General features: G+C 51.5%; 1 protein-coding gene across 12 annotated transcripts in view; it reads left to right on the forward strand.

Annotated features, from left to right (window-relative positions):
- Window positions 1-657: 657 nt before the first annotated feature.
- Window positions 658-13,998, forward strand: part of DECR1 (2,4-dienoyl-CoA reductase 1) — a 47,431-nt gene continuing 34,090 nt past the window's right edge. For 3 of the 12 annotated variants that reach the window (XR_008661587.1, XR_008661588.1, XR_008661585.1), the window contains exon 1: window positions 1,290-9,038. Coding sequence is in view for 2 of the 12 variants with exons in the window: in XM_055303324.1 (XP_055159299.1) it covers window positions 735-785 (51 nt within the window). In the remaining 10 variants the exon portion in view is untranslated. Of the gene's footprint in view, window positions 786-1,289; window positions 9,039-13,998 lie in introns of those variants that run through there. The other 9 variants (XM_055303324.1, XM_055303329.1, XM_055303327.1 and 6 more) reach the window with 8 other exon arrangements.

Below are 13,998 nucleotides of genomic sequence, written 5' to 3' on the forward strand. Positions count from 1 at the left end.
ACCGCCCCGACACTTCGCCCCCCATCCCCTCTCCCCTCGCGGACCCCGACCCGCCCCGGCCCACCGCTCCCGGCTCCCTTCCCCCGCCCCGCCCCTGCCTCGACACTCCGCCCCCCATCCCCTCTCCCTTCCCGGACCCCGACCTGCCCCGGCCCCGCCCGTCCCGGCTCCCGCCCCCCACTCCCGGCTCCCGGCCCCGCCCGCCCGGCTCTGCTCTCCTCCCCGCCCCGACACTCCACACCCATCCCCTCTCCCCTCCCCTCCTCCCTTCCCGGACCCCACCCGCTCCGGCCCCCCCGCTCCCGGCTCCTACCCCCGCCCCCACCCCGGCACTCCGCTATCCGCTCCCCTTTCCCCGCAGCCTGGCCGCTGTGGCTCCCCAAGGCTCCTCAGCCCCAGTCCCGCCCCCGCCTCGCCCCCGCTTCCCCATCGTGGCCCCGCCCCACTCCTAGCCCCGCCCCTCACCACCGCGGCCCGCCCCACCCGCAGCAGGCCCCGCCCCCTCCCCATCGTGGCCCCGCCCACTCCTAGCCCCGCCTCTCACCACCGAGGCCCCGTCCCACCCGCAGCACGGCCCCTGCCCTCTTCCCCATTACGGCCCCGCTCCCACTCCTAGCTCCGCCCCTCCCCACCGCGGCCCCGCCTCCGCCCCACCGCGGCCCCGCCCCCGCTCCGGCCCCGGCCCCGCCCCTCGGGGCCCCGAGCGCCTGCAGCCCGAGTCTGGGAGGTCCAAGATGGCGTTGCTGGGTCGCGTCTTCCTCGTTCGGGGCCGCGGCCCTCGGCGGGTAAGGCGGCGCTGGAGGGACCGAGGGCCCGGCTCGCCCCCCAGCGAGCGCCCTGCCCGTGCGGGTCCCCGGGACCGCGCCCGGGGCCGCGCGCGGCGAAGATCTGGACCCCGGGATGCGGGGCGCGCGGAGCCGCGGGAGGAGTGCGGACCTGGGGGGGGGGGCAACGTCACGGCCGGCCGTCGGAGAACCGTGGGTGTGGAGGGCGGGCGGGGGGGGGCAAGGTCACGGTCGGCCGTCCGAGAACCGTGGGTGTGGAGGGCGGGCCTGGGGGGGCAAGGTCACGGTCGGCCGTCGGAGAACCGTGGGTGTGGAGGGCGGGCCGGGGGGGGGGGCAAGGTCACGGTCGGCCGTCCGAGAACCGTGGGTGTGGAGGGCGGGCCTGGGGGGGCAAGGTCACGGTCGGCCGTCGGAGAACCGTGGGTGTGGAGGGCGGGCCTGGGGGGGGGGCAAGGTCACGGTCGGCCGTCGGAGAACCGTGGGCGTGGAGGGCGGGCCGGGCTCCTCCGAGTGCCCCGGCAGCTTCAGAGCCGTGTGTACGCGTGGGGGGGGAAGGGTAGCAGGACCCTGCGGGCGTCGGCTCGGAAGGGGAGGGGCGCGGCGGTGGGAGGGGTCCGCAGGGTGCCCTGGCCTCCCTGGCGGCCTCGTCTCGCCGGGAAGATCCGCTTCTGCATTAGTTGTGCAAATGAAACGTTCATGCAAACAGAAGTTCTATTAGAAGAAAAAAACCCCGAAACCCCGCTCTCTATCCTCCTCCCTAGAGGCAAAGCTGGGAGAGAGGTGGGTACCTTTCGGGCTGCCTTCCACCCCCCAGCTTTGGGAGACGCAGCCGGTGTGTTTTGTCAACGTGCGTCCACGGGACCCAGAGTCAGAATAAAAAAAAATGCAAGCGAGGGACACCTGGGTGGCTCAGTGGTTGTGCACCTGCCTCCAGCCCAGGGCGTGACCTTGGAGACCCGGGATCCAGTCCCGAGTCCCACGTCGGGCTCCCTGCATGGGGCCTGCTTCTCCCTCTGCCTGTGTCTCTGCCTTTCCCTCTTTCTGTCTGTGTCTCTCATGAATAAATACATAAAATATTTTTTTAAAATGCACGCGAAGATAGCTGGAGAGGCTAAGAGAGCGAAAGGAGGTTGTAAGAAGAAGCAGTGAGATCCAAGACAGTCTCTTCCCCCAAGCAAAGTTAGGAACCTTAATACACTAAATCTAAAAGTTCAGCTTCCTTAGCCAGGTGAAAGAAGTATCTATCCTGCCAAGGGTACTTCCCCCAAGTCAGGGACTAACCAAACCCTGCTTAGTCCAGTGGGATGCCAGCCCTGCTGTTCTTTTCTGGAAAATGGAGGTAGCAGCTCCAAATGTGAACATGAGGAAATAGTATGGTCAGTCTCTTAAGTTAGAGAACTTCGCTTTATTATTTTTTTAAAGGTTTTATTTATTCATGCAGAGAGAGAGAGAAGCAGAGACACAGGCAGAGAGAGAAGCAGGTCCATTCAGGGAGCCCGACGTGGGACTCTATCCCCATGGGACTCTATCCCTGTGGGACTGTATCCCATGGGACTGTATCCCTGCCGGACTCTACCCTCGTGGGTCTCTATCCCCCCACCCACTCTCTCCCCATGGGACTATTCCTGTGGACTCTATCCCATGGGACTCTATTACCACGGGACTCTATCCTCGGGACACTATCGTCGTGGGTCTCTATCCTCACCGGGCTCTATCCACGCGGGACTCTATCCCCGCGGGCCTCTATCTCCATGGGACTGTATCCCCGGGACTCTATCCCCGCGAGAACTCTATCCCGCGGGACTCTATCCACGTGGGATTCTATCCAATGGGACTCTATCCCCATGGGACTCTATCCCCGTGGGACTCTATCCCCGGGACTCTATCCCCGTGAGATTCTATCCCCGTGGGACTCTATCCCCAGGACACTATCTCCATTGGGACTCTATCCCCGTGGGACTCTATCCCCGCGGGACTATCCCCGCGGGCCTCTATCTCCATGGGACTGTATCCCCGGGACTCTATCCCCGTGGGACTCTATTCCCGTGGGGACTCTATCCCCGCGGGACTCTATCCAATGGGACTCTATCCCCATGGGACTGTATCCCCGCATGTCTCTATCCTCATGGGACTCTATCCCTGCCCGTCTCTATCCCCGGGACTCTATCCCCGCGGGACTCTATCCCCGCGAGTCTCTATCCCCGGGACTCTATCCATGCGGGACTCTATCCCTATGGGACTCTATCCTCGCGGGACTATCCCCGAGGGCCTCTATCCCCGGGACACTATCCCCATGGGACTCTATCCCTGCATGTCTCTATCCCAGGGACTCTATCCCCGCGGGACTCTATCCCCATGGGACTCTATCCACGCGAGACTCTATCCCCATGGGACTGTATCCCCGCCCGTCTCTATCCCCGGGACTCTATCCACGCGAGTCTCTATCCTCGGGACTCTATCCCCGTGGGACTCTATCCTCGCGGGACTATCCCCGAGGCCTCTATCTCTGTGGGACTCTATCCCCGCGGAACTCTCCCCATGGGACTCTATCCCCGCATGTCTCTATCCCTGGGACTCTGTCCCTGTGGGACTCTATCCCCGGGACACTATCCCCATGGGACTCTATCCCCGCAGGTCTCTATCCCCGTGGGATTCTATCCCCGTGGGACTCTATCCTCGCAGGACTATCCCCGTGGGACTCTATCCCCATGGGACTCTATCCCCGTGGGATTCTATCCCCGTGGGACTCTATCCTCGTAGGACTATCCCCGTGGGACTCTATCCCCATGGGACTCTATCCCCGCATGTCTCTATCCCCGGGACTCTATCCCCGCGGGACTCTATCCCCGCGAGTCTCTATCCCCGGGACTCTATCCATGCGGGACTCTATCCCTATGGGACTCTATCCTCGCGGGACTATCCCCGAGGGCCTCTATCCCCGGGACACTATCCCCATGGGACTCTATCCCTGCATGTCTCTATCCCAGGGACTCTATCCCCGCGGGACTCTATCCCCATGGGACTCTATCCACGCGAGACTCTATCCCCATGGGACTGTATCCCCGCCCGTCTCTATCCCCGGGACTCTATCCACGCGAGTCTCTATCCTCGGGACTCTATCCCCGTGGGACTCTATCCTCGCGGGACTATCCCCGAGGCCTCTATCTCTGTGGGACTCTATCCCCGCGGAACTCTCCCCATGGGACTCTATCCCCGCATGTCTCTATCCCTGGGACTCTGTCCCTGTGGGACTCTATCCCCGGGACACTATCCCCATGGGACTCTATCCCCGCAGGTCTCTATCCCCGTGGGATTCTATCCCCGTGGGACTCTATCCTCGCAGGACTATCCCCGTGGGACTCTATCCCCATGGGACTCTATCCCCGCATGTCTCTATCCCTGGGACTCTATTCCCCCGTGGGACTCTATCCCCGTGGGACTCTATCCTCGCGGGACTATCCCCGAGGGCCTCTATCTCCGTGGGACTCTATCCCCATGGGACTCTATACCCGCATGTCTCTATCCCTGGGACTGTATCCCCAGTGGGACTCTATCCCCACGGGACTCTATCCCCATGGGACTCTATCTCTGCGCGTCTCTATCCCCGGGACTCTATCCCCGGGACACTATCCCCATGGGACTCTATCCCCGTGGGACTCTATCCCCGCGGGTCTCTATCCCCGTGGGACTCTATCCTCGCAGGACTATCCCCGCGGGCCTCTATCTCCTTGGGACTCTATTCCCGGGACTCTATCCCGTGGGACTCTATCCCCATGGGACTCTATCCCCGCATGTCTTTATCCCTGGGGCTCTATCCCCGCGGGACTCTATCCCCATGGGACTCTATCCCTGCGCGTCTCTATCCCCGGGACACTATCCCCATGGGACTCTATCCCCGTGGGACTCTATCCCCGTGGGATTCTATCCCCGCGGGCTTCTATCTCCTTGGGACTCTATTCCCAGGACTCTATCCCCGCAGGACTCTATCCCCATGGGACTCTATCCCCGCGCATCTCTATCCTCATGGGACTCTATTCCCGCGCGTCTCTATCCCCAGGACTCTATCCCTGTGGGACTCTATCCCCGCGGGACTCTATCGCTGAGGGACTCTATCCTCGCGGGACTCTATCCCCATGGGACTCTATCCCCGTGTCTCTATCCCCTTGGGACTCTATCCCCGTGGGACTCTATCCCCGGGACACTATCCCCGTGGGACTCTATCCACGCGGGACTCTATCCCCGCGCGACTATCCCCGCGGGCCTCTATCTCCATGGGACTGTATCCCCGGGATTCTATCCCCCTGGGACTCTATCCCGGTGGGACTCTATCCCGGCCAGGACTCTATTCCCGCGGGACTCTATCCACGTGGGACCTCCCCACCCCCCCACCCCCCCACCCCCACCGCTGCCCCAGAACTTTGTTTTAAAGAGTGCTGTTTGTTTGACAATAAGGTTTTGCTGATATGATTTTCCTGTAAATATTCTGGTTGTAGGTCACTGTGAAAGAAGCCTCTGTTTTCTGACCTCTTCTCAAAGAACCTTGTCTTTGTACAACAGCTGTGAGGTTAGAAAAGTCTTCAGAGGTTTTTTGATACAACCCTCCCTTCCCCCAAATCATTAGGACTGTAATAATAAGATAATAAAATCAATCACGCAGACTGTATCCCAATTCATCGGACACCATTAGACAAAAAACAGTTTTGGGGGGGGCAAGTGGAACTCATTTAAAAATTAATTGTACTCTGACAATTTTGGAATTCTTTTGCTTAAGAAAAACAGAAGTTTGGAGGGTCAGAGTTCAGAGCCAACAGAAGCTCCTTTTGGTGTGTTTTGTTTTCCTGGCACCTGCCTCCTTGGGTTTGAATTCCTGGGAGAAGCATTTTCCTGTCTGTGAAGTGGGAGGTGGTTCCAGGGAACATCATGTTTCCATTGGCAAATACTAGTTATTACAGTTAGAACTCCCAATTTGAGTATTTTTGTTGAGCAAGAACCAAGGAAAATGTTTTCTTTGTTAAACGTGTTTATGAAGTGTCTTAAATTGTGCTGGTTAGCTAGTAGGCCTCAATTCAATGCAACAAATATTTATTGCCAATGGGCTCTGTGCCCAGCTGGGGGCACAGAGCTTGTCGGGGTTATAAAGATTAAAAAAACAAAAAACAATCTCTGCTCTCAAGTCGCTGTCAGTTGTACTCAGGAAAAGGGGGCACACTCTCAGTTGTTTTATCAGGAAATTCTATTTAAGTGCCTATTACATGTTGGGCATTGTTCGGAGCTACTTGGCGGGAAAGATATCTATACCATCATTAAGTCTCATATATATTTTTCAAGCTATGGATAAACAAGAGTGGACACAGAAATCAGTCTTATGGGGCAAGATGAGTAAGAAAAAAACATTGGGATAGAATACAAAATACCAGAATTCATCTCATGTAAGTGTAGTAAGGTTAAGTTTACTTTGTGAAATCTTTTTTTTTAATATATCATTTTTTTCTATTGTGGACTAAATATTAGGTATCTGTGATGCACACTGCCATACCTTTCTTTTTGTTTTTATCAAGGGTTGTAACTTTAGGATTTTTATAAAAATGATACCCGACCAATATGGATTCAGGTAATATAGTTTTAAAAAAAGTAACATAGGACCCTAATCTGGCCACCCAGAAATAACCAGGGTTGAGATTTGGTGAACATCATTCCAGGTGTCTATGCTGATAAAAAAAGATGGGTACACAGGCATCATTTTACTTGGATGTATTATATTTATTTTCCCCTCAGAACTGAATCAACATCGTTTTCATTGTCTTCTAACATTGAATATTGTCAGGGAAAAATGTAAGGCTAGTGGTTTTTTTCCTTCTGTATTTTCTGTCTGGAAAGCTTAAGAAATCTTTGTGTACCCAAACTAAAATTCCAGAATATAAACTTTTTGGAGGCAAGGATTTATATCTTGTGTGTTTACTGCTGTACTTCTAGGCCTAGAATATTGCCTAGTGTAGAACAAACATAATAAATATCTGTCACATGAATGAATGCGTACTGTGTTGCCATATAAGGTGTATTTCTTAGTATGCTTTATATAACATATAAATGTCTGAAAAACTGTAGTCTAGCAGGTCACACAAGACATGAGTAGACCGTGAAAATGCAGGTGTATGTTGGAATGCATATGTAAACAGAATGGTGTGTGTCTGGAGGAGGCAGCGAAGGCTTCATGGAGGAGGTGGCTTCCAGGGCTGACATTTATTTATTTATTTATTTTTTAAAAGATTTTATTTATTTATTCATATAAACACACACACACACACACACAGAGAGAGAGAGAGAGAGAGAGGCAGAGGCACATGCAGAGGGAGAAGCAGGCTCCATGCAGGGAGCCTGATGTGGGAATCGATCCAGGGTCCCCAGGATCAAACCCCAGGCTGCAGGGGGCGCTAAACCGCTGCGCCACCGGGGCTGCCCCAGGGCTGACTTTTAAAGGAGGAGTTGGAATATATGGGGCCTCACATGTATGTGATCTGGACCTAAGGAATAGCATATATCAAGAAGTGAGGGAGCATAGCCTATTTCTTTAAAAAAAAAAAAGAGTGGTTTAGTATCGTGGAGTTTAAAATACGGGTTCAGAGAGAAGTGCATGGAGATGAGATTGGACAGGTTGCTGGGGGCAGGACACAGTGGGCGTTACTCACATGGCAAATTAGGCCTTTATTAGGTGCTAGACAGGGTCCCAGGGGTATAAGGATGAGCAAAAGGGCTGGTTCCTGCTCTCAGGAAGCTTATACTCTAACGACATTTTGGTATAATATAGTTAAGTATTATGATGAGTGCTCTTGATCTCAGAAGAGGTCCAACATAAGAAGCATCTGTCTTCTCCAGTTTGAAAAATACGACTACAGACTGAGGCCAAAGTGTCACTTGTTACCATTCCACGTGAGAGCCAGCTGCCCCTGTTACCTGTTACCCGGACCTCCTGCATTAGGCAGACTTGCTGCTTCAGAAGGACAGCAGAATTGCTCTCTCAGGGCAGCTGACTCAAGAGGAGGAAGGTGTAAGGTAAAATAATTGGTGTGCCCAATTATTCTTTCAGTATTTACCAGTCAGATATACTATCTCTGTGGAGACAGGGAAACTAAGGGTGTGCAGAGAAGCCTGGGGTTGCAGGGAAACATCTGGGTCAGGAGAGAAGCATTTCCCAACCCCCAGTGGGAGGAGTGTGCAATTTTATGGGAATGTGTTTTGGAGTACACACCTAGGCTGAAACCTGAAGGATGAATAGGAGTTAGCCAAGGGGAGGAGTATGAGTAAGGAAGTTCTAGGTGGGAGAGGGGCCTATGTGATGGGTCCAGGCTAAAGTGTACAGGTAGAGAGTGGAGAGGCAAGCTGGTGAACAGCCAGTGGGCCACACTGAGGAGTGAGAGCTCCGTCCTGACAGCGTGGGTGGGAGTGGCGGTAAAAATAGAGGCATGTAGTCAAATCCGGGTACTCTTCTCTCCATGGTGGCCTCAGATAGGAGTGGCTGTGGATGCCTAGAGACTCCAAGTCAAGGGATATTTAGGAGGTAAATTGAGAGGCCTTGTGATTGGTTGTTGGTGTGCAAGAAGAAGGAAGATTGGGCCATGTTGAGGTGATACGGCACCATCACAGTTGTGAGCAGGGAAGTGATATTTAACAGGTAAGACTTGATCTAGGAAGACCACAAGTCCAAACAAAAGCAATGGGGTCTGCACATGGGAGCTATTTAGGACTAAACTAGATGACTTTGGTTTGGATGTGCGGTATGAGACGGAAGCCCTGATTTCTGTCTTTGGCCCCTGAGCTAAGGGCAGTGGCAGTGAGAGAGGGCACTTGCAGGGGGACGTTGGCTACAGGGATGGAGATGAGAATGTTCACTGTGTCTGGGAGTGTTAGGAAAGGCATCGGAACTCTCAGAACTAACTTCGAGTGATGAGTGTTGTATGATGTGGGATCGATCTGGTATAAATAGGGAGGTAGAAGACAGTCTATATTTGGGGAACCCTGAGTGTTTTGTTTTCCTGAGTGCAGATTTCCAGGAGGTAAAGCAGAAGGAGAAGAGGCGGCAGAGATGGGCAAGAGCCAAGTCACAAAGACTTAACGAGCTGTGTGAAGCTAAGGAATCTGGACTTTGTGCAGCTCCCAGGAGCCGTAGATCGAGCTTAAGGTGAAAAGTGCCATGAGCAGGTTTGCAGTATTCTGGAGACAGACTGGAGAGAGGAGACGCTGGCGGCCAGAGACAAGGTAACAGATGACATAAGGTGGGACCTCCGTATTTGTGGGTGACAGGAGATACGGGCCTCTGAAGTCGAGCAGTGCATAGAGAGGAAAGATACGGACTGGGGTCTTGGCGATGGACGGGATGTGTCAGGTGAAGAGAAAGACGACTTGGAGGAGTCCTTAGAGGCAGTCACTTGGATGAATGGTGGCTTCAGAGCTCAGATATATGTATGTGAAGAAATGTCCAAACAATCTCCTTCCCAAAACGAATAACACTCATTTTATAATATTAAAACAATATGTAGATCTCTACAAAGATCGTTACAAAACACATAGAGAGAGGAGGGCATGTCTGAAGTGAACCAGGGTTGCCTACAGCCCATAGTAGAAGGCATTCCATCAGGGTTTGGCAACCCTTGGTTTTTGAAGAAAATTCCAGGTAGAAAACGATCAGCGTTCTCAGCTGTTCTACGCTGTTCTCTTTCTGAGGTGATGGTTCGTCTTGGAATCCAAAATGCCTGGGTATGGGACGCCTGGGTGGCTCAGCGGTTGAGCATCTGCCTTTGGCTCAGGGCGTGATCCTGGAGTCCTGGGATCAAGTCCCACATCAGGCTCCCTGCATGGAGCCTGCTTCTCCCTCTGCCTCACTCTGTGTTTCTAATGAATAAATAAAATCTTAAAAAAAAAAAAAAAGAAAAGAAATGCCTGGGTAAATATAAGTAGGTTAAGAGTAAGGGGACAGCCATACTTTGGTCCCTTCCAGGCTGGGGCGGCTCCCACACCGCATTGCGTGGTGGTGGAAGTGCGTGCTTTCACAGTTACGGAGTGATGTTGCGAGCCAGGTATTTCCAGCTGCGGGTTAGGTGTGTTTACCTGAATGTCCCCCAGGTGTTGCAGCTCTGGCGTTTCCAGTACAGAACTCCTTGTCTTCCGTCCTCCCTCCGGCCTGGGTCTTCCCACGTCGATCCCGTCCTTTGTAGCAGCGCCCAGCGAGTAGCCATGGAAACTTCGCTCATCTTCAGCTCTCCCCTCCTTACTCAGCGCTTCCAGCTGCTTGGCTTCCGAATTCAGGCTAGACTACGTGTTACATATGAGTGGAGAGTGTTGTCTGGATTACTGCCGCCCTCCTTATTTCTCCCCTAGACTCACACCCTCCGTCTGATGAGCCCCACTTCCTTCTAGCTCAGAGTTGAACCTTCCCGTCTAAAACACAAAGGCAGTGCAAAGAGTGAGGTTAAGGGGAGAGAGGTGGAGAAGGCTCTCTCAGCTGAATGGGCTTCATCTTTTCAGGAAAGTGGGGGGACGCTTTATCTCCCTTCCGTGAAATAGGTCAGTATGTGCTGAGGTTGGGCTTTGAGGCAAGAAATAATTGGACCAGACAGTCTAAGTATGGCGATAATTTATTACATCCTCACTTTCTGGGGCCTTTTTACAGCAAGTAATTTCATTTGCTAAGTCCTGTCCCTTCTGATGATGGCATCCAGGTCACCTCCTGCCTCACCTGCAGCAAAAACACTATCCCTGCTCCCAGCCTTGCCTCCTACATTCCTTCTCAGCATCGCAGGCAAAACAGTATAGAGCAGTCCTCCGAACACCTAAGGCAGATCCTCTGCTCAAGACGTCACAGATGTTTTTCACTGGACTCAGAGTAAAAGTTTAGTGCACATCGTGTGGTTGACTCAGCCTGCATAATCCAATCTTCTTCATCTTTTTAGATTTTATTCGTTTATGAGAGAGAGAGAGACAGAGCACACAAGCCAGGAGGAGGGGCAGAGGGAGAGGGAGAAGCAGGCTCCTCACTGAGCAGGGAGCCCGATGAGGGGCTTGATCCCTGGACTCTGAGATCATGACCTGACCTGGAGGCAGGTGTGTAACCACCGAGCCCCCGGGTGCCTCTGATCCATTCTCCTTTTTTTTTTTTTAAGATTTTTAAAGTTTATTTATTCATGAGGGACACACACATAGAGAGGCAGAGACACAGGTAGAGGGAGAAGCAGGCTCATGCAGGGAGCCCGACGCGGGACTTCATCCCGGGACTCCAGGATCACACCCTGAGCCCTTTAAAGGCAGGTGCTCAACCGCTGAGCCACCCAGGCATCCCCCCGATCCAGTCTTCTTGACCTGATTGGCCTCCCACCCCTGCCACCCTCCCCCCTTCCACTCCAGCCACACTGGCCCTCTGACTTCCTCTGCTTGCTGGTCATGGCCCTGGCATTTACTCTCCCCTCTGCCTGAAAGAACTGTGGCACTCATTCTCTCACCTTTTTTAGGTCTTTATTCAAATTCACCTCAGACCCTTCCTGACTGCCTATTTAAAATGGCAACTCTCCATCCCTATGCTGTGCCTTATTTTTACCCCACACTGTGTGTGTTAGCCTGTAATATACTATGTAAGTATACATATTCTTTAATTTATCCCCCTCCATCCAAAAATAATCTCTCAAGGTAGAATATTATATTTATTTTGCTCTCTGCTGTATTGCTATTTTCTAGAACAGTGCCTGGGGCATGGGGGATGCTCCTTAAAAACTTGTTAAAAATAGGGGCGCCTGAGTGGCTTAGTGAGTTAAGCATCTGCCTTTGGCTCAGGTCATGATCCCAGGGTCCTAGGAATGGGTCCCAAGTCAGGCTCCCTGCTCAGTGGAGAGACTGCCTCTCCTTCTCTGCTTCTCCCCCAACCCCCTGGCCCCAGCTCAAGCTCACTCTCTCCTCCTCTCTGTCTCAAATAAATAAATAAAATCTAAAAAAAAAAAAACTTGTTAAAAATAGGTAAATGAGTTAACTATCCCAAATCATAATATCATGTTTATCTCTAATATTTTTTCATATACACAAATCTCAATTCAAAACAAAACCTTTTCAAGAGCAGGGATTCTATTTTTTTGGTTCAAAAAAGATAATTATGTTACTTATGGCTAATGTTTTGGGGATCAATGGGATTACTCAGATGAGAGGTAAGCATAGTGAAGACCCACGTTCAAAATTTCAAACTGCAAAAAAAAAAAACAAACCAAAATTTCAAACTGCCTGCTAATTTATCTCCATGATTTCATCTCCTTTTATTGAGAAGTATTGGTGAAGCATCTGTTTGGTCCACATCTCACTGCAGACCGGTAAGAACTGTAATAAAAATGGGAAGTATACCCTGAAGCACAGAGCAGCTCCTTTTTCAAGGACTCCTGTCCATTGCTATAAGATGTATCATTACTTAAAAATGTAATTTCTGTCTTGCTACTGGCAACAGCTGCGTAATTCAGCCTAGCCACTGCAACCTGGAGTCCCGCTAACTTTCTTTTATATTTGCTCAGCCTTACCTTCCAGTTGCTGTGGCAACGAGATCTGTGTTCTGCAGAAGCTTATAATATCAGTGGCCTCTGGTGCAGTGCCCTGCTCTCAGTTAAGGAGAGGGCGGAGGTACTCAAGCAATCCACACAGGCACCGAGCTTGAGCGCAGAACGGCCCATGGCAAGCCATAGATGTGGGTAGAGTTTGGGCTCTCTGTTTCTTTTCCAGTTGGTGGGATCACTAATGGTATTAGTGGGTGGGACAGTTCTTCATTCTGCAACGTTATCTGTTCCTGTATTGGAGTATCAATACAGAGCATCCTGCCCAGCTCCTTCTTGTATTTCCAGATGCATCCAGCTGAGAGCTACCTCCATGGCTGCAGTGGCAGTGGTCTAGGCATTGAAAAGTGCAAGCATGGGCAGCCCGGGTGGCTCAGCAGTTTAGCACCGCCTTCAGCCCAGGGCCTGGTCCTGGAGACCCAGGATCGAGTCCTGTGTCAGGCTCCCTGCATGGAGCCTGCTTCTCCCTCTGTCTATGTCTCTGCCTCTCTCTCTCTCTCTCTCTCTCTCTCTCTCTCTCTCTGTGTGTCTCATGAATAAATAAATAAAATGTTAAAAAAAAGTGCATGCAGGGCACAGACATGTGCCTTCTAGCAACTGGACAAAATAAATCAAGAAGCAGTTATTGGAGGCTTATGGTGTGCATAGACTATTGAGTTGCATTGGGAATGCAAAAATATGCATTTTTCAAAGTCATCCTTTGAAAACTAAGATTGTCAGGTCTTCACCAAGCTGATGTTTTTATATGACAGTCTGCAAAGCTCTCATCCTGTGAATCTGAGTCAGGATAAATTTATTCTTAAAAAAATATTCATGTCGGGATGCCTGGGTGGCTCAGTGGTTGAGCGTCTGCCTTCAGCTCAGGGCGTGATCCTGGGATCAAGTCCTGCATCAGGCTCCCCACAGAGAGCCTGCTTCTCCCTCTGCCTGTGTCTTTGCCTCTCTCTCTGTGTCTCTCACGAATGAATAAATAAATAAAATCTTTAAAAAGATCTAAACCAACAGGTACTTAGAAACTCCAAAAAAAAAAATAAACAGATTATGAACACCTTTCATTTTCCTTCTAAGTATAGCTCACACTTAAGTATGGAACATACAATACTTAAACTTTAAATAAATCCTTGTAACACTGATCGTATGCTAGTGTTCCTGCTATAACTTTGTTTTCCTCTATATCCTTTTTATATTGTGTGCTTGCATATATGATTTGATTTGTGTTAACTTTTTAAAAATATTTATTTACTTAGAGCACGTGCATGAGCGGGGTGGGGATAGAGGGAAGAGGCAGAGGGGAAGCAGACCCCCCACTGGGTGGGGAGCCATGTGCTGAGCTCTCAGTCCCACAACCCCAAGATCATGACCTGAGCCAAAACCAAGAGTCAGACATTCAACCGACTGAGCCGTGTGAGTGCCCCTGTGTTAACTATCTTTAATAAAATATTAATTTATGAACATACCTAATACTCAACATTACAATATGCACTGACTATACAAAAAGTCTCTCTCCCAAGAGGTTAGTGCTATGAATAGTTTCTTGTGGATCCTCCCAACAATTTTTGTTCATGTATAAGCATATGTATGAAGATATTTTCATTAAAAGACCACACAATTGGGAGCTTTTCATATTTATTTCCCTACCT

This window comes from Nyctereutes procyonoides, unplaced genomic scaffold (genome assembly GCF_905146905.1).
Source record: "Nyctereutes procyonoides isolate TBG_1078 unplaced genomic scaffold, NYPRO_anot_genome, whole genome shotgun sequence".
Classification (NCBI taxonomy): domain Eukaryota; kingdom Metazoa; phylum Chordata; class Mammalia; order Carnivora; family Canidae; genus Nyctereutes; species Nyctereutes procyonoides.